The sequence below is a fragment of the Trichoderma evansii genome, assembly GCF_050947405.1.
Source record: "Trichoderma evansii strain SZMC 28006 chromosome Unknown GGI43scaffold_1, whole genome shotgun sequence".
Taxonomy (NCBI): Eukaryota; Fungi; Ascomycota; class Sordariomycetes; order Hypocreales; family Hypocreaceae; genus Trichoderma; species Trichoderma evansii.
In genome coordinates, this window is record NW_028145205.1 from 317,657 (window position 1) to 339,247 (window position 21,591).

At 47.9% G+C, this 21,591-nt stretch overlaps 7 protein-coding genes across 7 annotated transcripts; 2 read left to right on the forward strand and 5 right to left on the reverse strand.

Annotated features, from left to right (window-relative positions):
* Positions 1 to 373: 373 nt before the first annotated feature.
* On the forward strand, positions 374 to 1,446 carry GGI43DRAFT_378127 (uncharacterized protein; the record flags this gene model as incomplete). Its single annotated transcript, XM_083202650.1, has 3 exons — positions 374 to 379; positions 404 to 914; positions 968 to 1,446. The coding sequence occupies 3 exons, from the start codon at positions 374 to 376 to the stop codon at positions 1,444 to 1,446; spliced, it is 996 nt and encodes a 331-aa protein (XP_083065718.1).
* Positions 1,447 to 2,225: 779 nt separating this feature from the next.
* Positions 2,226 to 3,186, reverse strand: GGI43DRAFT_389415 (uncharacterized protein). The gene is made up of 3 exons (XM_083204192.1): positions 3,035 to 3,186; positions 2,917 to 2,936; positions 2,226 to 2,771 (listed from the first exon to the last, which is right to left on the reverse strand). Exon 3 carries the CDS (start codon positions 2,730 to 2,732, stop codon positions 2,358 to 2,360), a length of 375 nt encoding a protein of 124 aa, XP_083065719.1. The 5' UTR covers positions 2,733 to 2,771; positions 2,917 to 2,936; positions 3,035 to 3,186; the 3' UTR covers positions 2,226 to 2,357.
* A 513-nt stretch (positions 3,187 to 3,699) lies between these two features.
* Positions 3,700 to 6,596, reverse strand: GGI43DRAFT_389416 (uncharacterized protein). Its single transcript, XM_083204193.1, has one exon. The coding sequence runs from the start codon at positions 5,941 to 5,943 to the stop codon at positions 3,895 to 3,897; it is 2,049 nt and encodes a 682-aa protein (XP_083065720.1). The 5' UTR covers positions 5,944 to 6,596; the 3' UTR covers positions 3,700 to 3,894.
* GGI43DRAFT_389417 (uncharacterized protein) lies at positions 6,597 to 8,761 on the reverse strand. Its single transcript, XM_083204194.1, has one exon. The coding sequence runs from the start codon at positions 8,577 to 8,579 to the stop codon at positions 6,804 to 6,806; it is 1,776 nt and encodes a 591-aa protein (XP_083065721.1). The 5' UTR covers positions 8,580 to 8,761; the 3' UTR covers positions 6,597 to 6,803.
* A 2,112-nt stretch (positions 8,762 to 10,873) lies between these two features.
* Positions 10,874 to 13,864, reverse strand: GGI43DRAFT_389419 (dynamin family protein). Its single transcript, XM_083204195.1, has 3 exons — positions 13,440 to 13,864; positions 13,119 to 13,382; positions 10,874 to 13,066 (listed from the first exon to the last, which is right to left on the reverse strand). Exons 1-3 carry the CDS (start codon positions 13,542 to 13,544, stop codon positions 11,240 to 11,242), a joined length of 2,196 nt encoding a protein of 731 aa, XP_083065722.1. The 5' UTR covers positions 13,545 to 13,864; the 3' UTR covers positions 10,874 to 11,239.
* Positions 13,865 to 15,822: 1,958 nt separating this feature from the next.
* On the forward strand, positions 15,823 to 20,005 carry GGI43DRAFT_389422 (uncharacterized protein). Its single transcript, XM_083204196.1, has 2 exons — positions 15,823 to 15,861; positions 15,931 to 20,005. Exon 2 carries the CDS (start codon positions 16,355 to 16,357, stop codon positions 19,808 to 19,810), a length of 3,456 nt encoding a protein of 1,151 aa, XP_083065723.1. The 5' UTR covers positions 15,823 to 15,861; positions 15,931 to 16,354; the 3' UTR covers positions 19,811 to 20,005.
* GGI43DRAFT_2255 (nucleolar protein,Nop52-domain-containing protein) lies at positions 19,993 to 21,319 on the reverse strand. Its single transcript, XM_083200432.1, has 2 exons — positions 20,953 to 21,319; positions 19,993 to 20,882 (listed from the first exon to the last, which is right to left on the reverse strand). Exons 1-2 carry the CDS (start codon positions 21,023 to 21,025, stop codon positions 20,176 to 20,178), a joined length of 780 nt encoding a protein of 259 aa, XP_083065724.1. The 5' UTR covers positions 21,026 to 21,319; the 3' UTR covers positions 19,993 to 20,175.
* Between the last annotated feature and the right edge of the window lie 272 nt (positions 21,320 to 21,591).

Sequence of the window (21,591 nt, forward strand, 5' to 3'; positions counted from 1 at the left end):
TCGTCATCAGTGTACTATCACTCGTCATCCGTTCTCAGATAGTATTACTATCTACAGCATGTGAGATATCTTAAAGAACTTGATCTTTATTCGCCAGAGGGCAACCATATAGTAATATCCTAGGCTATGAGCACAAAAGGTGTGTCTCATATTATCATCAAGTTATCCACCTGGTGCTGCGCTCTAGTAATATCCGTATTATCATCTCAGTAAAGTCAATGTACGGTTGACGGATTTTCAAGCAGAGCGTAGGTCCCAAATTAGTATATATACCACACAATCCTCCTGCTCTTCAGATGAAATCAACAACCAGCTTCGATACAAATCTCATCCCTTTTTTTTTAACCCACCAACTCAATTAACTCTATTCAACATGTCCGTCATTCAATCAGGCGTTCCCTAGCTCTCTGCCGGAGGCAACAATGCTGTTAGCGATGCCAAATCCGCGACAGTAGTCCATCAAACAGCTGTGTTTGAGGTTCTCCTCACTAAAAACAAACCTGTTGGTGGAACTAAGTCCGGAGAGGCCTTTATCAGTCGCAGTAGCAACAATCTTGTGAAATCGATAAAGTTTTGGTCTAATGAAGATCGTTTGGTGGCGATTGAGATTAACTGGCATTTTGACGAGTCTGGGTCTACTCAGACTTACGGGGACACCTCCAAGGGTACTCATTCAAAAATACTCAACCTTCAAGTCCGTGAGAAGGTTAAACAGACTTCTATTTGGAAAGTAAAAGGAGGAGACGCTGTTGCTTATGTTGAGCTTGAGACCGACGGCGTTCAATACTTCAGTGCTGGGGTTAAGCCAGCGGATGGGGAACCCGTACAAGAAGATGTTGGTCACGGGTATCTGCTTGCTCTCAGCGGGACTGTGAACGGCGTACTGGATTCTCTGGGGTTCCTATTCCTGCCTGGTGAGTGGTGAGGCGAAAGTACAGACCGTGTTTGGAGATGTTATATTTGCCAGCAAGCCAGAAGAAAGCGACATCAAATCTGTTACGGCAGTTTCACAGGAGTTTTGGAATCACTCAGAGTCAGATATTAGCTGGGGTATTTAGCGAAGACAGAACATTCACGTCTACGCAAGACTGGAAAGTGAGCGAATTTGAGGAGTTTGGCCAAGAGGTCAGCATCAAGGGAGGCTTTCTGAGCTTTATCGAGGCTAGCTCTACGTTCAAGTGGAATGAATCAACAACTAAAGAGCATGGGAAGAGTTGGTCTGAGAGTAATACCTACCACTGGGGTACGAGCGGGATCCTAAAGCCAGGCAAAGGAGTCAAAGTTGCCGCACATGTTATTAATGGGGAAACCGACCTAAAGTTCCAGTTTAGCGGAGACCTAATTATTTGCGTCTCGGTCAATGGTCATGAGGTTTGCAATAATGTAGGGTGGCAAGTGCTTAGGACAGATGCCATATACAAGATAGGGCGCTTCTCCAGGGGTTAGATGGTCGTTACCGATTTGTAACTTATCTAGGCTCATTATATTGAAAGGTAATGCAACTCAAGTGCCATTAAGATGAGGGGATGGTTATGGGTATACTGTGTATTTCATTACCACTCTAACAATTTATTTTTTTTTTTTTAAAGAAAAGAGAAGAAAAAATTATGAATAGTTATATGAACGAATTTACAAGTCCTTTGTTTTGTCCAATCCTTCAGACAAAGTTTGATCATGCCGTTGAACTCTTACTCCCGCTTGCAAGTACATACGCCATCTCCCACTAGGCTCAACGCAACAATACTAAAAACGGACGATTGTCATGCGCTAGCGCTCGTCTCATTGGCCGCCACACAAGCCGACTAGAACTTATAAGCTGGATTCTTTAACAGCAGAGCAGCGGAATGGCTCATCTTCAAGAGGCGCTACGCCAGCAAATGTCGGAGAGTTCGAACGCCAGCCAGAATCATGTTCATCTTAACTTATGCCCGATGGAATTATATTGTCTTCTGTGTTTCATGATTTACATAATCATGTCATATCTGATAGTTTTACTAAGCAGCTGCTTTGGCATTGCGGAACGTTTCCATAGCACCATATCTGTTCTAGTGATGGGGAACGCAAGCTGTTCATTGAGAATGGAATCTAAGGGGACTTGATTCTGCAATTCACCTGACTTGAACTCTATTGCGCAACAAATCTTGGAGAAATAAAGCGCTTTATGAGCAGAGAATGGTTATCCCGTGACACCGAAAGACTACCATTTGGCTGCGTCCCTTAGTGGTGCATGAGTTAAGTTGGTGCAAAGCGCGGGAGTACCAAGGCCCCATTCCGCCATTTAGGCACTACGGTAGAGTATCATCACAGGTAGAGAATCATTCGCTATCGAGCACTTGGAGAAAGCCCCCGTTAATATATTAGAATATACCAAGCATGGCGAATGCTGACGCAAGCTCATCTCCATCTACCGTTGCTACACTACCATCAATTGCGTTTGGTTGCTCGCCATAAAAGTTACATTTACCCAGCCTGCATACGTAGTGTATCTTGCGTCCCTTCACACGACTTGCCAGCTGTCTCCTACTGGAGGCTCCGCAATCACACGGTGGATTATTAGGATCGTTTCCTCGAGTATCAGCAAATCCAGCGAATTTCGGGCAACGGTCGCATTTATAATACGGACGTCCTGCGTTTCCGTTCCGATTTGTTGGGCGAGTTATATATCTCTTGCTCTCTTCTCCGCATTGACGGCAAGCGGGAGGCTCCTCGGGGGCTGGCATAAGACTGCTCATTTGCAGAAGCTTGCCGTCGATATAAATTTCTATTCGGCCCTAGTTCGGCAAGCTTAGATTCATTGCAAATAAGATGTGATCTAGTACCATGTTGAGATATTGTCTCAAGATGTTGTTCTAAGGGAGATGAATGGTTGAACATGCCCAATATCTGGAAGACTTTTTTTTTTTCGGGGATACATACCTATAATATAGCTGTAGTGTCTACCGCAAGCATCAATGATAATTCTAAATGCAGTGGGATGTTTTAAAGTTATGGCGAAAGCCGCTGCCACACAATCGACGGATGCGGATGGACCTACATCAATACGCCGCAACTGAGAGAAAACTAAGAAGTATAACTCCGCAATTTCATTGGTAAAAGTTGCCACAATATCTAGTCATCAAGGTTAATTATCGCAGGAAGATTTCCAACAAGGAAACCATGGAAAAGTTGTCTATTTGTGTTGTCGATACAATCTAAATATTAGTTGAACTGCAATTGGTCTCAACGATAAGTGTATTTATTGCTCCTCTTCTACCTTTGCATTAGTACGCCATGCTTATCCGCTGATATACTGTGCCTCGCGATATGCCTTGAGAAACAAAAGTTTCTTACCCCCCTCCTGAGCCTCAAACAGCCGATTAAGAGGAAGACTCGCTTGGAATGTAAGTCTAGAAGAGCATGGAACTCAATTCTCCAATTCAGATGATCCACCTTTTTGCAGTGCCAATCACGGTAGCACCCTATTGCTTTTGTCTTTATGACTCTCCTTGGAGGCGCATGCATTTACGCTGTGTTGAACGCACCTAATCTGCAACTGACATTCTTGAACAATATTGTAAAGTACATGTATGTAAGAAGGTAGACACTTATTTCGGCTGGGTAATACATCATCGATGATACTCGCAACGCAAGATTTTCTTGGTTTTTAGTCTGGCAATTAACTAAAGACACATGTAAAACACCATACTTAGCTACATATTATTTAAAAAATTGCGAAAATAAGCATCTTCTAACGTAGTAGTCAAATTACGAATCTGGACTCCATTTATAATGAAAGCTGCTACTATGGAGAGTTGGCTAACTAGTGAGCGTGATATCGACTATCGCGGGTGGCTCTTAACGGCAAGATTCTTTACCCTTTTTAATATGTATCTTTTCTGCTCTCTATAAACCTCATTAATAAGGCTTAACTGCTTGTAGCGCTCGCGGCCAGGGAAACACTACTTCAGTACGTGAGCACCCTTCGAAGAAGCACATGCCGAGCAGCCACTTGCGGACGCGGAAATGCGGGACACCGCCACCGTTTGGAGGTTCCTCAAAATCAACCTCAAGCGAGACTTGGCGGTCAATGTCGTTGGTATCGTGAGTCCCTGAGCCCTCATTGCGAGACCATGCCGAGGTAAAGACATACGCCGGCGGCAGACGCACCTCGTCCTCTTCTTCATCTTCATCCTCATATTCATATCCAGATTCATCTTCATCTTCATCCATATCCTCATCCTCGCATTCATCCTCGTCCTCATCTTCATCCTCGTCTGTATCAGACCACACAAAGACCGCGCGGTACGGCTCCGTCGCCCCCGTCGGGTCCCATACGCTACCTAGCCTCAGCTTTCGGCGCGCCTTAATCGCCGCTGCCAACTCGGCGGCCATGTGGTGGAAATACATCTCAGTAAAGGAAGCGTAGTCATCCCCGGCATCAGAGCTGGCGTCGTCGGCAAGATACTGATCAATGCGTTGAGCAAGAGGAAATTGTTTAAGCTTATTTAAGCAGAGAGCCAGCTGTAGTAGACGCTTCCGCTGATTCAGCTTTAGTCGACCGCTCGAGTTGGCGATCCAGGGCATCTTCCGCCCAAATGTCGAGGTGTCAATGATGCGGCATAATTTCCACATGTGCCCCTTTGTCAAGATGCCATCCGCTGTCAGCTTCACGTCGGTCAGTCGGCAGCCCTTATTGAATGTCAGCGGCTTGGTGTCGTCCTCGGGCGCGCTGAATGCTTGAAACAGCATTTTTTCCAGAAACCCGGGCATCTTGAGCGAGGCTACCGACTCTGATCTATTGTTGCTGTTGTCGAGAATCTCGCCGTTGAGTAAACACATGGCTAGCACTGACAGGCTGAGGCTACAACCCTGCTTGCTGAGAGATTCATAATCCAACCGCACGGGGTATTGGCAGCAGTTCGCAATAATAGCGAGCCGATCCCATGGCTTTAGTAACTTGCGCTCCTCAATGTCGCCGACGACTCTCGGTGTCATTGCGCTCGACTCGGGCAGCATCACTCGATACCTCCCCGCCGCCCGCAGCACATCCTCGACCTGACAGCTGTCATCCGATGACAATTTTGCCCTGTCAAATGCCAGGCATAGGCGCGTTGCCTGCGTGGCGAAAGTGACCGACGATATGCACAGCTCGCCCGGCATCTTGCCAAAGATCCGACGATGGCTCTGCTTTTGCCGCTCCAGCGATGGCCCATGACGGATCAGCAGCCGCATCCTCTGCCCGCCACGATAGTTCTCCTGGAATGTCCAGGCGCGACCCCACCAATCGTCCCGGGTGATTTCGTAAAGTAGCCGCAGGGCCTTGTTCGCCTCATAGTCGGTAGTCGAGAGCCGAAAGCGATATTTGCCATTGACGAGCTTCCCCGAGAGGATGCGTGCGAGGAGGTCCAGCTCAGCGGCGGTCTGCAGAGGCCGGGCCAAGAGCGCAACGGGGTGCTCGCTGAGCTGATAGACGAGGTCCATGGCCTGCAGAGCATCGCGCTTCTGAGCGCAGCGGCCGTGGCTGCAAGCTGCAACGCCGCACGTATCTTGGCGGATGCAGTGGGCGTCGATCCAGACGAGCTGAACCTGGGCGTGGCGCATGTAACTGCGGACGCGATCAAAAACGCAATTCCGAACAGTGGAAGGTTTGAGATGGTGGTCATCCCAGCCCTCAACGCAGTACTGCCCATGACAAGCATCTTCGTGCTTTGAAGGCGTCCAGGTATATGACAGCGCGACGTACTCTCGCTGGCTAAAGGCGTCAATGGCCGTGCGACGCAGCTGCGTGCCTTTGCCTGCCAGCTGGAGACACTGGAGACGCCTTATAAAGGGGAGGAACTTGGCGTGTCTTTCTTGATTGCGCTCGCTGCCGATATCAACAAGCTGCGAGATGATTGATGTTCCGTGCTCTCGGCTGATTTCGCGAAGCGACTTGCCTTTATCGTCGTCATCGTTGCCGTTCATGATAGTGCCTCAAGAGTTATGTGCATACATGTACCCGCTCTAAGCCGCACTTGGGCGATCAACAATTCTATACAGGCTACCCTGTTTATTTTCAAAAGCGCTGACATATTTAAAAGGCTTTGTCCAATTTGACAGCAGATTTACTGCCAGATTAAAGCATTTCCCCGACTCTCCAAGTATTCCATCCTTCTGCGGGCTGGATGGTCACTGCCATGGGTCGCTTGAGTTACATCAGGCAGCAAGGCTTTTTTGTACCACGGCAATCTATCGAGGCATACTAGGGTAAGGTACAGTAAAGAGACCAACCACCATGCCATTCGCAGATCATCCATAGGTGATATGATTTAAATTATTACAATGCAGCAAGATTCAGATCCATTAATACAGGTCGGTGATAAATATTGGAGGCCTATTTCCTGTTCGTTTTAACGGAGTGAGCTGGTCAATTACGTTGTTGCCTAGATGGTGGCTTTGCATGCTGATGGCGCCGCCTACTTGAAGTTGCGAACTAGGAATATTCATTTGACGAAAGCGAACAGTTTGCAATATTCTACAATACTGCTTCTCACGCGCCATGAAATACCAGATAGTTAGCCTTCCTTATATCTCTAATATTAGAATGATATTACATTATATAAAATATATTTCTAGTCTGTAAAAACATTGTCAATATTATAAAGCAGATGTTTTACAAAAGGCGGTTTCCAATACTAATTTTCGAAAAAGTGAAAGATTTTTGGACTTCTCTTCATAAAATAGTAGGCTGGAGTACCAGGTAATGAAATAACTTCTCTTCGATGATGAAAACTCTCATAAACGTGCAACATTTTATTGACAGTATCTGCTGCCACTAATTGCTACTATCCACCCATTGCACCAAACGTCGGTATATACTCCGTCCAATCTGTTGCGATATAAACAGATCCAGGCATCTTCCGAATACTAGAGATCGAAACTGCGAGCAATATCAGGCGAGAAGCGCAGTAAAGAAATCCAGTTGCGTACAAAATACCCTGGTTAACTCCGCGGGGAAGCATTGACTGCCTGGGCCACACGCCAATTCGAGTTGCTTCTTCGATTTTCTTGGTCTCTTTTCCATTCACAGAATCGACCAGACGGAGAAAGTTTTGAACAAATCGCTGATCATCGTGCAGTTCAAATGGTCTCGTGCGTAAACCTACAAATTTACCTTCCAAGTCCAAAAAGTCTCGAAGATTTATTATGAGCGTGTTATCTCCTGTCTTATGAAAGATTTCTGAATATTTTTTTCGTTCGCCTTTAGCAATGGCATCTTCTAATTCTTTGATTGTATCGGTGATCCGGGATGTATCAGAAGCGTGCCAAGAGTATTCCTGCATCAGCCTTAGGCAATTTCCCGCGAATAGTTCAGGATCTCCTGTTGACTTTGTAAACTGGGCAAAGGGTATCGCAAACAGGCCAATTACAGGGCTCGCTGCGGAAATGCACGTAGCTATTTGCCAAAGCAGCTTCTCCGCATCAGTAGGAAACTCAAATTGCCAGGCAATAGCATGTATAGCACCGAAAAGACCAGAAGATAGCGCTAGTAAATATACCGCTGGATGAACGTCGTTGTCGCCCTTGTTAATTGGTATATTATCATTTGGGATTCTTGGTGTCTTCTGGCACTTTGAGCTGTCGGTTTCTTTCGAGCCAGTGTGTTTATTCAACATGATTGCCCACAGGCTATCATAAGTCTTCTCAGACTGCAGAAGGGAGAACCAAGCTACAGCTTCTTGAGTACTATTGGCTCCCTTTTGTAATGCGTCGTTGGATACTGGGGCATTAATATTGAGTTCAATGGCCATTTCAATATTTTGAGGCTTGTAAAAGTAAGCCCAGTATATCAGCACCCCGCAAATGGCAAAGGAGAGTGTGACTGTTTCAAGCTGCGAAAATTGTACACCTTGAATGTGTCGCGTAATAATGGAAAGGATAAGTTGCGAGATTTGAAGAGCAGCAAGGAGCTTGGCCAACCAATCCTGCTTGCTTTTGTCTTTGATATCTTCCTCTGTGGTCCCCGAGTTCGTGTATAAAAGGTCCTCTGCCTCTGCCAGTCGTTGAGCGCCAACCAGAAGTGGCTTCTCTCCATTTTTATACACAAAACCGCCCATGTTGGCAAAATAGCAGTGAGCCAAAGTCCATTTCGTCTTTCTTGATTCGCCTGCGCCGTCTTGGCTCTCCGGATCTGTGACATTTTGACTCTCCTGACCTTTGGCTTTTGAGTGCTGACCACAATGTGGTAGCCATGATAATGTTGGTTTTCGAGACCACCAAGGACTCTCAACCGATTTTCCACTCTTTCCTATCAATCGGAGGGCTGTCCATGCCATGTGAAATTCCAACATGGCGTGAATCAAGACCAACTCAGGAAACAGCACAGTTATTATCATCCATTTCGTCTTCCTCCTGGTTTTTACCCACCAAACATCGTCCTTAGCTGGAATATTGAGATGTTGGATGCTCCATGTACAGGCAAATATAGTAAATAAGCAGGTGCTCACGATATCCCAAGTACCTCGGTAGCAACCTCCAGGCTGCCAGCCAACGGCCTCATCACTAGAAATTGGCTGTACAGTGCAGTTACCGGCAGCGCTTGTAGAGAGGCTGTTAGCCATAATGAACGTTTAATCATTAGGTCCAGGGGCTCTGTTGTTTCTACAAAATCTTTGGAAACTATTTGAGGAGAGAGAGTAACGTGTCCCGACGTGCAGAATACAAGTTGTGATATTGAGTGACTGGATATTTAATTTTATTGAAAGGAGGTATTGTTCCAAGGCTGGCGCTTGTGGCCGGCGCTTAATGCTGGTGCTTAATGCTGCACCTTCACTGGCTGCATGGCCCTCATTTATCTGCAGCTGTTTCGTGGCATTGATTGATAGGTTAACACTGTTACGCAAGGCAGAATCCTGTATTTTTTATAGCGCTCCTTCTGAAAATATCTCTCTTGAGTTGCAGATTCTGCCACTTTGAACATCTTCCATTGTGCCAATTTGTTGCAACTCGAGCGTTTAGTTAAACCTGGCAGCACAAGATACGCAAAGTCGGCACCCATGGCCGAGTCGGCTCCAACCATTTCGCTAGGAGGGCTGCGCAGGCTATTTATTTCAACAGCATCAGTGATGCCTGGTGGACGGCCAGACGAGGCTGAGCTGATTCGAGCAGCGATGAGGGGCAGCGCGCAGGAAATTGGCCATCTTTTATCGACGGATCACTCTTTACAACGTCAATCAACTCTACTTAGCATTTCCGGCAAAAAGTCCGCTTTGAATATAAATGCTACGGATAAGATAGGAAGAACTGCATTGCACTGGATAGCAAGCCAAGGTCATGAAAATTGCGTAGACATAATCATGCCGCATCTAGGGACTGCATCTCTTGTCTCTAACAAAGATGGACGAACGCCCCTTCATGAAGCAGCCATGAAGGGCCATACGAATGTTGTTGAAAAATTCCTTAAGCACACTATTTTCTGTGACAACATTGACGAACTGGATCACTACGGACGAACAGCTCTGCACTGGGCAGCCCTGGGAGGCCACAAGACTATCGTCACGCTGCTGGTTGAGAGGGGCGCCAACAGCAACATAATTTCTACTGATGGAAAATCTGCGCTGCATTTAGCCGCAAACGCTAACCATGAGGCGACTATTGGGACTCTATTTCGTACCTGGGTTACGCAAGGAGGCGACGAAGGAATTGTTCGAATATTCCTTGATCATGATAAAAATCTAGTAGATGTAAAAGACGAAATGAAGCGGACACTGTTATCTTATGCAACCGAGAGCGGACATGACAATATCGTCAAGCTGCTGGTTGAGATAGGGGCTGATATTGAGGCGATGGATAAAGATGGCCTGACGTCGCTGTCCCGGGCAAGTAGAGGAGGTTATGAGGGCATTGTTAAGCTGCTGGCTGAGAAAGGAGCCGATATTGAGACGAAGGATGTACATGGCAGGACGCCGCTATCCCGGGCAAGTGGAGAAGGTTATGAGGGTATTGTTAAGCTGCTGGTTGAGACAGGGGCTGATATTGAGTCGATGGATAAAGACGGCCTGACGTCGCTGTCCTGGGCAAGTGGAGGAGGTTATGAGGGTATTGTCAAGCTGCTGGTTGAGAAAGGAGCTAATATTGAGTCGATGGATAAAGATGGTCTGACACCGCTATCCTGGGCGGCTTGGAAGGGGCATGAGGGCGTTGTTAAGCTGCTGGTTGAGAAAGGAGCTAATATTGAGGCGAAGAATAATAGTGGCCGGGCACTGCTATTTTTAGCGGCTGAGAAGGGGCATGAGGGTATTGTTAAGCTGCTTGTTGAGAAAGGAGCTGATATTGAGACCAAGGCTGATTATGGACTGACGCCGCTGTCCTGGGCAAATACGAATGGGCATGAGGGCATTGTTAAGTTCTTAATTGAGAAAGGGGCTAATACCAAGCGGCTGAATAAATTTAACAGAACGCCGCTGTCAGTAGCTACTCAAAATAGGCTTGAGAGTATTGTTCACTGATTGTAAGCAAAATCAAAATAACTAAATGTACGAGACTTGCTTATTTTAGAAACAGTACCTAGGTATAAAGCCTACTACAAGGGTGTCTCTATCAGTTTGCTATTCCCTATTCCATGAATTTAGACCTGTAGTTATAGATTATTTGTACAATTTATATCATCTTTATTTTCTATTTGGTTATATTACCTTTGCTAACAATGATTCACAAGTGACTTTGAGGTTGTTGTACCTTCAATCTGATAGCAGCAACGTGCCTGGAAAACAATATTGGAATTACCAAGTGGAATTGGATAGAAACAAATTTTGGGGCTGTAGTAAAAAAGCACTACTCTTTATAATATTATTCCTCAAACGATGGTTACATTACTTTTCCAATAATGCCATTGCGGACAGAGATTCGACAAGAGTACGGAGTAAAGCTGGGCATTTATATCGGTTTCTACTTTAGAATTCTAGCAGTAAAAGTCGAAATAAAGTCTCCGAGATATCATCTGGTATTGTATAAAGTCTTTTCTTCCAGTAACATCCGATAATCGATGCGTAAATACAGATCCAAGAAAAAGTAATACGAATGTCAAGAATAAAACACAAGCACCATCTAACATTCTGTCTACAATCTCCAGCTGAATAATAATATTTAATATAGTAGCACGAAATTACACGTTGATAAATAGCAGCACCACGTACCAGCCAACATGATATATCGAGACCTGAGACTAGATAATACCTATTCCCGCACATAATACTTCTCATGCTTGCCATTATTATTAATGTTACGACTTGAGAATCGTCAAGGCATTAGTCAATTCGCCAATCTTCTTCACAAGCTTCTGGCGACGCTTCTTGGCCAAATTCGTCTCGCCAACAATCCGCTCGAGCTCCTCAGGCTCCAAATTGATGACCCAATCCTGAGAGAATACTTTCAGCGGACTATCGGGGCCGTGCAGCAAGCAGTAGTCAACGGCCAGTTGGAAGACGTTGTCGATAAAGCGATCGGCCGCCAGACCGTAGTAAGCCTGAAGAATGTCATGGATATCTTCCTGTAGCTGCTCCAAATTCGGCTTGGCTTCGGCAGCTTTGGCAATGTCATCCAAATTAACCATGAATTGAAGCTCTCCGTACTGCCTGGTATCCTTCCTAGCCGTAGGGCGTAGCAGCTCTGTAATTCGATAGCCACGAGCTCTTGCTAGGGCCTCAGAAAACTGTCGGTTAAGTGTATAAGGCTGTTTGCGTTGTTCGACCTCAATTAATAGGCTCGCTTGGGCCATTGCCTCCTTGTAGCACTTCAATAGCTTATCAAGAATAGCAGACCACAGGTGGGCGCGAGCTTGGTCTTCGTGACAGACGGACTTGAGGGCGGCGGCAATAAAACGATGAAGAGTGATGATGACTCTGCTCATGTATACATTGGTCATATCGCCCCATTTTCGTGACTGTTCCGTAAAGGCCATAGAAACCAGATGTGTGTTAAATGTGCCAAGATCCAGGCCCCTATATTGTAAATGAACGTCGTTGATCCATCTAGTAAAATTGTCTTGTGGCTTAGGAATGGCTTGGCGAGGGATAAAAATATCGCCAAGCTCAGAAAGTTCTCCCGGTTCAATGTCGTCCACTTTTGCCTTCTCAAGTAGCTTTCGCAGGCTATCTATCATCAGCCTAGTTGAAGTTTCTTGACAATCGCAGTCTGCGGGTTTCTCATCTACCACTTCATCTGCCACATTCGACTTTTGCAATTTAAGATCTTCAAAATGTCGTGAATGGGCGCTTTCTCGAAAGTCAGCACTGAAAACATCAGTAATATTCACCACATGAGTGATGAGTCGGAGCTCATCTTGTTCAAACACCGGATCTGCATTATAATGAGCGGCTAGTGCTTCCCTAGCACGCTCTTGGAAAGCCTCAGCAATATGACTAAGAAAAGTGCGCTGCTCGCGCTCGTCTTGGCGAGATGGCCCAAGGGTGTTCAGCTCTCTCTTGCACTCCTTAATTTGATTCTTGACATCCTGGATCAACTTGGGAAACTCGCGTCGCGTAATATCGACCAATAGCGATTTCAGCTGATCTTTGAGAGCCGGAATACCCACTCGATCTTGTGGGAGATCATTCCATGGCTGCAATTGGAAGATCCGGTCAAGCTCTGGCGGCTCTTCAAAGCCGCCATCTACTCCACGGTTTCGGACAAGGAAGTAGCCGAGAGTAAGTGGGCGTTTCTTGCCATTAACAAGATCACAGACTGCAGCCTGAGCACTTGGTTCAATTACCAAGTCGGGCTTGGTGAGCACACCCAGGGTACGCTCGCCAAGTTTATCATAATCTTCCGCAAGCTCCAGGATCTCCTGCGTAGCAATGTCAACATTACTTGGCAGCACTGCCAAGATAATTGTGCGATCGTCTTTGATATAGCCTTTGACCATATCTTTTACCATTTTCATATCGTCTTTAGTGGTTCCTTGAGTAGTGGTGCGAAAGATTCCCGGGACATCGATGATGGTGAGGTAGTCCTCGCGAGGCCCGCTAATCTCGATCTTAAGGACGTCTTCGCTGAATACCGCGCCATTTCCCGTTGAAATATCCGTCCGCAAGCCCATTTTTTCATTGGCCTAGTTTATATTGAGTCATGGATCTGACCACATCTATTAAAATTTCACTAACCTTCTTCAAGATTTCTGCAAACTGCTTTCGGAATTCAGAACCTGAGGGCAACTTCCTTTGAAATGCCTTGAGTTGTTCCTTGTGCTCCTCCGTTGCGTGTGGCCCAGGAATTATATATATTTTAACGCTATCCTCACTGTCACGTCGAGACGTGATTTGGGTTGCATGACGAGTACAAAGGCTTTGATCTTTAGGAAATGGAATTCCACTGAGGCTTTCCAGTACAGAAGATTTACCAGAGCTTTGATCTCCGACCACGACAAGCTATATTATAGTGAGCTTGCTTGCTACCACATGAGAATTTCTGTCTTTCGACCATACCTGCGGGAGGGGAACATGCTGACCAATGTTCAAGTCGCGGAGCTTATCAACCCTTTCAAGCAATGCCGGATTGGATAAGATAATGACGTCCCGACTGATGGTCATTTTTGGGGATTTTAAAGGAGATTGATTAATGCTGTATTAATTTACTGACAGAATTTTTATGAGAAGATTGAAATGTTTTCCTTTTCATTTTCAAGGGCCATCCCTCATTTATACATGAAGGAGCCATCCCTATTACTAAAGCAGAATTAGCAACTGAACGGCAGAGATGCCTGCTTTACGGTGCATGTCTCGAGTTGCGATTCGCTCTTTTTGAGGCTCCCAGTGTCAGGAGGGGTCATTGCCAGCATTACAATATGCATGACTAGGCAGTAGTTCAGGTAGCAAACAGGCTCGTGGCAATTAAAAGCGAGCGATTCGAGATGTAATTGATGCAAGAAATGGGCCGCATTTCTAATTAACCTCTAATATCTTATATCATATGCTGTTGGGTCGTTTTGAGGCACACATACAACGTACTTCTTCCCAATTGGCCAGTTTTGAGGCTCGTCTGTATCAAGCCCCACGCAAGATGCTTTTATTGAGCGGCAAGAAATTGTTCTAAAGCTGCAGTTAGCCTGATGAGGCACGCATTGTGCACTTTCCCATCTTCCATTGGTCAACTTTGAGGCTGGTGTCGTATCGGCTCCTCCACACCTCAGACGATCATTACAGCGATTGGCTTAAGCCGCATGAAGCGTAGCATTGAGCATACAAGGCGCAAGCAGAGGCAGACAGAAGTAGCCAGCGTATTTTTGTGCAAATCCAATAAAAGCAATCTAGTGGAAGAGTTGCAAAGTAGAATATGGGTATAAAGCTGATGGTGTCTCGCTGAAAAAAAGGAAGTCGCTCTGACGTTCCTCAGGCCTCGCCTCACCTCAACCTCAGCGGCGGGCACTTTATTCATCTCGTTTACAGTCCTGGGCATAGGCCCAGGACTGACTGCACAGCTTATTAGCTCCAGTCCTTTTTTTAAACAACAAGAGCCGGGTCTCCCGAGCTCTGAGCTGGGAGACTCGCATCAGTCTCCTCCTTGTCAAGCAACGAGCCGTGTGTTAGTAGAGCATTCAGTCAACAATACCCCTTTTACCGTCCGGAAGGCTACGATCCTTCGGCACCCTCATTTGAAAGCTTTGAGGATTTCTTTGGTATCGAGTGTGCGGGCTACGACGCGAGCGAGATATATAGCGATCGCGAAAGTTCCCAATCATTCACTACCTACTCACCATCGCCAGAGAACGAGAATGCCGACAGCACTCTTTCGGGATTAGGAGATTCATCTAGGACTCAGAACACCAATTTCCCGGGCTACGATCGCCTTGACGCCCACAACATCCCCCATTCTCCCATTACAGATCCTACCCACCCATGGGACGAAACCCAGCAGCAGCAGCAACCCAACAGCCCTGTTTTGGTCGAACAAAAAACAACGGGCTCTCAAGACAATGATAACTCCCGGCCCGTTTGTGGCACTTGCGGCATGAACTTTTCTAGCAAGAGCTGCTTAACGCGACATGACAAAGAAAAACATGGAGTCAATCCGAAATTCTGGCGCTGCCCTGTCAAGGGTTGTCGCAAATCCACGAAAAGATTCAATAGGAAGAAAAATCTTAGGCGGCACTGCCGGACGCAACATCCGACAGCGGATATTTCAAAGTGTGATCTCTGAGTTATGTTGATTATGCTGTCTATCGCCCTGGTGGCCATTGTGTACCCTGTTTAGGATCAAAGGGTTTTGCAGTGGTCTATCAGACAGGCAGAAAGCATATTCAGCAGTGGATAATCGCTTCGCATGTCTTAACATCGTCTAGCTGGAGACGGCTTTGATGATTTTTGCATATACGCAGCGCGGATCCGCATTTTATTTTAAGACTACACGACAGACACAATATATATCTCAGTGCTGCGCTATCTCAAATGCCTTATTTGATGTGTTCTTCTAGCTTATGTGATACGGATTCGACCCAGTCGAGATTGTTTTTATGTATGTGTTCCATGGCTACTATATAGCATAAAGGTCGGTTCGAGTAGCTACATTTCGTCTTGATCTGAGCAGTTATAAAACGAATCCAAAAATTCACTCATAGAATTTGCAAGGTTTTGATTCTTCGCATAAGCTTATACAAATACTTTAATTCGTCTCTTATAGTGTAGACAGGCTCTAGGTATCTAGTTTCATTTATGTCGAAATGCCTCGGCTTAGTCCAGGCAAGACTAAGCCGCTTTCTGTGGATAGGAAGAGAAATCCCCCCACAGGTGTTTGAACTACGCTCGCGACAATGTTGAAACTTGGGCAAAAATTTCAAAATAAGTTTAAATCCAGAGCTACATACATACGATATCTACCGACTTGTAAATATAAAGTAAACAAGAATCCCTGGTATGATAGACTTATATCGCGGCTTATAAGCTTAGTACGCACAGACCGTTGACAACGAGCCTAATTTAGCACACTTGTCCTCCCCTAGAAAGCTACAGGGGCTTTGCCGACCGCTAGTTCGGGCCAGAACGCGCTCCCCTTCAGATATCCATCCTCACACTTTTTTTTCTTGGCTTCTCCAGGGGTCCGACATATCGATTCCACGCACAAATATAGCTTCACACAAGCATTGCGACTATAAATACAAGTTAACGTTCAGCTTACGAAAAGCATATCGCATTCGCGCTTCCATCAACAGCGATCGAATCCATCCATCTTATACCGCACTCGAGCTTGGAGCTCCGTGTCGCATCTCATGACGCGCCACCTCCTCGACTAACTCCAGATTCACCGACCGCAAAAGAGCTGCTTGCTGTAGCAACCATGCGCCGTTCCGCCATTGCATTTAATTTTATCGATTTGACATTATCACAATAGCTAGCAACAAGCTGCAATGCAAAGTGGGAGCCACGCAATTGGCGCCCGGCCTGACGGACGTCCGACGCAGTTCCAAGTGAATCACGCGGGCCGCAAGCCGTTATTCTCCAGCAGCACCGCGCGGCCAGATGACAACGACGAAAATGGGTTGCACCTGTACACGGCGAGGACGCCAGCCTTTGGACGAACAGGGGCTTCAGGGACCGCGAGCGGCGTCGACAATAAGAAAAAGAGGCTTTCCTCAGAAGGCTTCGCCAATGCCAACGTGGTCCCTTCCGGAGGCACGCGCCTCCCGCGAATGAACAGCCTGCCACAGACGCGCCGCAAGCCTATATCACTACGTGAGGCCATGGAGATGGCAGAGGGCGAAGAAGAGGCGGCAAAGCTGATGTCAGAGGCCGGCCTGGACAACCCTGTTCCTGTTGACGGATCGCCTAGCCCTGCGCCGCGGCCCTGGAGAACGAGAACAGCGTCTGAAGTATCAGAACTACGGAGAATACAGGGAGAGGACCCTCTGGATACGAAAGCGCGAAGCAAGATCCCGTCGGTGCGCAATCCTAGCTTCAGTGCAACTCTGGTGGGAGGCAAGGAAGCTGCGGTGGGAGCATCGCCAGCAAGGGCCACCCTTCTCAACCGCGGCAACAGTCTCGCGCGGCAGCGATCGAACGAATTTGCTAACCCTGCTCTTCGTAACGCACTGCGATTGGGTCCTGGAGCCGCCTCAACCACCACCGGTGATAGCAATGGCCTTCCCGATTTAGTCCCAGGCATCGAGGATCCGCCATCTTCTGTCGATCCTGCACTCTCTGCGGCAACCCTGGTTCAGCAATCTTCTCCAGACAAGAGCTTTGCGTGGCAGATGGATGAAGATTTCACAGCCGGCGAGCTCCAAATATCCTCGAGTCCTCGAGTTAGGGTCGGGGGTCGGCCATTTGCCAGCCGGCTGGGATTCCGCGACGGCGAAAAGCAAGACTTTGACAGCTTACCCAAAATCTCCAATCCAGGTTCACGCAACACAAAACTAGACGAAATCCGATCACTGGAACTGAAAGCAAACGGTAGCCAGATACCATTTGCAAGCTCAGCACGCACAAAGCCGGCAAACACAAAGTTGGATGATATACGCACAAGAGAGGGACAGGTGGAGCGCCAGATTCCGCTGCCTAGCCGACACCTGGATACATTAAAAAACACAAGACTGGAGGAAATCCGGCAACGCGAAGCCGACGGATTATCAAGACGGGCATTCGCCGCAGCTCGCCTTCAGGAAATCAAAGAGCAAAACGCCATGGCTCGCCCCCGGTCACCCGACGACGATTTCAAATCTCGTGCAACCTTTGGGTTGGCACGTCGGCGCCTGGCCAAAACCGATGCGACTGATGAAGCGAAAACAGAGGAGTTGCCACCATCTCGAATTGGGGGAGGATTTGGTTTTGGAGGAATCGGTGGTATTGGTAAGAAGGTATCAGATACGCCCGCGACAGCCTTTAAGAGAGATCCGAGGCGTGTAGAAGAGGATACAGCAGCGAAGCTGGACAGCGAAGAGCAGAAAAAGGACAGCGCAATAAAGCCTAAGCTGTTTGATCGAAAATACGACGACAGAGACCTGTTGCGACGGCTGGCAAGGGCCGCCAGCTCCCCGACAGATGAGGCAGAGTCCCGTGCAAAGCAGCTGCCCACCGCTGCGCCAGCTGACGAAGAAGATAAACAGGCCGCTACCAAATCAATCGCCGATAGAATCGCCTCTCGCTTGTTTGCTTCAAAGCGCGCTTCTTCTCTTCCCACCCCCGAGGCCAAAGCAGCGACTTACGGCAACACTAAGGATTTCGAAAAGCCAAAGCCCACGGTGGGTTTTACTGGTCTGCAGCGCACACGATCGATTGAATCAATTAAGAGCAAGCGGTCCAGTATGCAGTCAGAACCAGACCCGACAGACAGGATAGAGGCGGAGATGAAGCTGTTTGCGCCTTCGGACAACCACTCCGAACGCGGCTCTCTTCGCGCACCATCTCCTCCCCTTGACGATGATTCAGACGAAGGCAACCTTAGAGTCAAGGAAGAGCTCGCAGCAGAGACGACACCGAAACCCTCCAAGCCGGATCCATTATCCATGCCGACTCCAACAGTAACCGGCGCATATGTCGAAACTCCAGTCACAGTCAAGACGGAGAAATTGGTAATCAAGTCTGAAGAAGTGCCCAAGTTTCGAGCAGAATTCAAACCATCTACGGAGCCGTTCTTCCGGGATAGGAGTGCAACCTTTTCTTCTTGGAGAAACAAAGATCAAGACGCAGCTTCGGACCCTGGCACGACTGATGACGGTGACTCTGTGATTTCAAAGTCGGCAGTCGTGAGGAAGCGAAGGGCAAAGTCGCTGCCTCAACGCAGGCTGCCCGTCAAGAACTCGGTCAAGCTTCCCTCTGTCAAGGATGACATGATGGAGCTGCGCCGCGCATACAACATTGACGATTCGACATTTGACGACTTGGATGAGATTCTATCTGGCAGGAGCTACGCCAAGGCTACTAAAGACCTGAAGAGTGGCAGCTTTGGCCGGTCCTCGGCACTGGATCTTGATCTGGACCTTACAGATCTTGACGCTGCCTATCCGATTAAGAGCGAAAGCAAAAAGGATGGTAAACTGTCAAATTCCGACGGCGAAATGGCTGCCTATGAGAGAATGAATAAGACGTTGCAAACCGGCCTCTTGAGGATTCGCTCGGCAAAGCAAGGCATCGAACGCATCGAAGATCGCTTCTCACGAGCCCAACCACTCTCACAGGGAAAGAAGACCATGGCCAAAGCCCCCGAAGGCCATGAGCACCATGGTCACCTTAGCCCCCAGGCAGGCTGCCCATACTGCATGTCGCCGTCGGGCTCTACAGTCACCTATCTTCATCTCGCGCTACCACGACTATACCACCAAGATCCTACTTTCCGCCTCACCTGGCTTGGTCTGCTTGTCTTCATTCTCTCAACATGGTATGCCGCCGAGTCAGCCATGTGCTCCATGTACTGTCGACCAACCACCTGCCCTGCTTCCAAATCGCCCTGCGTCTGGTCGTTTGACGACCCGACAGATTTCGGAACGGCCATACCCATCAAACTGGACCAGTGGATCACTGGCGGTGGAGGGCGCCAAGTGGCATCAGTCGTATATGAAGAAGCTTACGATTGGATTGCCGAAATACAAGACCTGGCTTTGGGACGCGACATTGAGGATGTGGACATGGAGACACTCTCGCCCGAACAGAAGCGTCGGCATAGGCGTCGTTTGAGGAAAAAGGGCCTCTTGGCTGCGAGAGAGCCGCGACCGGAAGAGCAGGCGAAATGGGACGAATGGCGAGCGGCAAGACTGGCAAAGGAGCGAGGTGAAGTAGTGAAGGATCCGGTACATGGCAAGAGCACGGCGGCGGCGACAGAGGATGAAGAGAGTGGATGGGTCAAAGTTAAGCGAAGCTGGGGAGTATAAGGACTTTGGAGTGGTTTTTGCTGTGGTTTGATATATGATATATTCTGTAGTTTTATATGCGTGTTTTTACAATAAGCTTATTAACGACATAATGATGAGGGCCGGGGAAATGAAGAATCAAATGGGAGTTATTGGACTATAATAGAATGAAAATAACGATGATGATGCGTTTTGTATTTATAAGATGATCTGGTACTTGTGTTGAGAATGCTTGTCTCGTAGCTTTGATTGATTTTAGATGTTATATATGATTGTATTTTTATAGGCTTCTAAAAAGCAGGTCTCGTGACGCCAAAAACACCTTTTATCCAGCAATGGTATACAAAAAAGAGATGTAAAAGAAAATGAGCAGCAGATTTAGCCAATTAGTTGTCCAGGCCACCCCATTCGTCACCTTCATCGCCCTCTGCCTCTTCCATATCCTCATCCTCCTCATCCTCTTCCGGCTTCTCCGCCCACGGCAGTCTCTCGTCATCGTAGCTGTCTGCAGAGCGTTGTCGCAAAGCCTTGACAGGACACCTCTTGAGCGTCTCGACCAGAGCGCCAACCCTTTGCACAAACACCTTTGCGTCCTCATTTCCCTCTGCAGCAGCAGCAATAGCGCCCTCACGCTCAAGCTCATCAACCCACACATCAATCACATGCAGCCTCAATCCCAGCGCAACCTTTTCCTCATCCTCAGCATCAAAGCACCACTTTGCAAAAACACTGACTACCTGCTCCGTCAAATCACCTTTGAAGCCCTGCTCCTTCACAAGCTTCACATGCGCGGCAAACACCCTTCTCACGAGAAGCAAAAACTTGTCCAGGCGCAGCGCCTCAATGTGCGGCCACTGCGTGCCGAGGACGGACCAGAAGGCGGCGAGCCAGGGCTCAACGCAGGCGGGCTGCAGGCCGAAGAGCAGGTTGGCGAGGTCGGCGGCGAGGGCCTGCTGGGGACGGGGACGGTCGGTCATCCAGAGGGCGTAGTAGAGGCCTGTCCAGAGCTTGCGGGCGTCGATGGGGGTGAGGGTCTTGCGGGAGGAGAGGAAGGATTGGAGGGAGGAGAGGGATTCGACGCGGAGTTTGCGGTCTGCTGTAGTGTTAGTCGACATTGTACACGAATAATTGGCAAGAGAATCAGCGAGAGAGGGAGGACAAACCGCTTGAGGCGAGGTTTCTGATAAAGGGCATCTGCTGCGCTTCTTGCGCAGAGACGGCGGCGGAGGCAGCCATTGTGACGGATGGAGGGATGGAAATTAATATGGCTTGAGAAAGTGAATGTGAATTACAATTTCTGCAGCAATTCGCTTCGTTATTTCAAATGCTGGACTTGAATGGGTGGAGTTGGAGAGTATGGTGAAGAAGGATGCAGCGCAGAAGGACGTGTAGTGTAAATTTTGCCTGGACTTCAGAAAAAATCAAGGTGAAGCTTCGGTGAGTGGCCCCCGGTGAGCGATAAGCCCCACCGCCACTGACCGAGATTTGGGCAAGAGACAAAGCCTTGCACTTAACTCTAAGGCAGATGCCGGCGCTTGAAAGGGCAGCGCAGTCCCAAAAAGCACTAACCGCCTACCAGAGTAGGCAAGTAATGATTATTCATCCCCAGGTAATCATTTGCTGCTGCGCCTATGCCCGATGGGTCATTCCAAATCACTGATACGCGCATCCGATCTGATTCCACGTTTACCGCTCCCAGGTACCAGGTACTTGCATAGTTCCATACATAGTCCCCCCCTTCCACCCTTCCAGGCTGCCTCCTTCGCCCTGCTTCTGCCCCGCGCCCGGCCATCGCGGTACCT

What these genes read in the sequence shown, in the direction of transcription:
- GGI43DRAFT_389419 (XM_083204195.1), bottom strand. Translation starts at nt 13,544, where the DNA reads ATGACCATCAGTCGGGACGTCATTATCTTATCCAATCCGGCATTGCTT. An exon ending in AGCATGTTCCCCTCCCGCAG is followed by an intron (nt 13,383 to 13,439) that starts GTATGGTCGAAA and finishes ACTATAATATAG; the next exon opens with CTTGTCGTGGTCGGAGATCA. An exon ending in TTGCAGAAATCTTGAAGAAG is followed by an intron (nt 13,067 to 13,118) that starts GTTAGTGAAATT and finishes AATATAAACTAG; the next exon opens with GCCAATGAAAAAATGGGCTT.
- GGI43DRAFT_389422 (XM_083204196.1), top strand. Translation starts at nt 16,355, where the DNA reads ATGCAAAGTGGGAGCCACGCAATTGGCGCCCGGCCTGACGGACGTCCG.
- GGI43DRAFT_389415 (XM_083204192.1), bottom strand. Translation starts at nt 2,732, where the DNA reads ATGAGCAGTCTTATGCCAGCCCCCGAGGAGCCTCCCGCTTGCCGTCAA.
- GGI43DRAFT_389417 (XM_083204194.1), bottom strand. Translation starts at nt 8,579, where the DNA reads ATGGCTAACAGCCTCTCTACAAGCGCTGCCGGTAACTGCACTGTACAG.
- GGI43DRAFT_389416 (XM_083204193.1), bottom strand. Translation starts at nt 5,943, where the DNA reads ATGAACGGCAACGATGACGACGATAAAGGCAAGTCGCTTCGCGAAATC.
- GGI43DRAFT_2255 (XM_083200432.1), bottom strand. Translation starts at nt 21,025, where the DNA reads ATGGCTGCCTCCGCCGCCGTCTCTGCGCAAGAAGCGCAGCAGATGCCC. An exon ending in CAGAAACCTCGCCTCAAGCG is followed by an intron (nt 20,883 to 20,952) that starts GTTTGTCCTCCC and finishes ACACTACAGCAG; the next exon opens with ACCGCAAACTCCGCGTCGAA.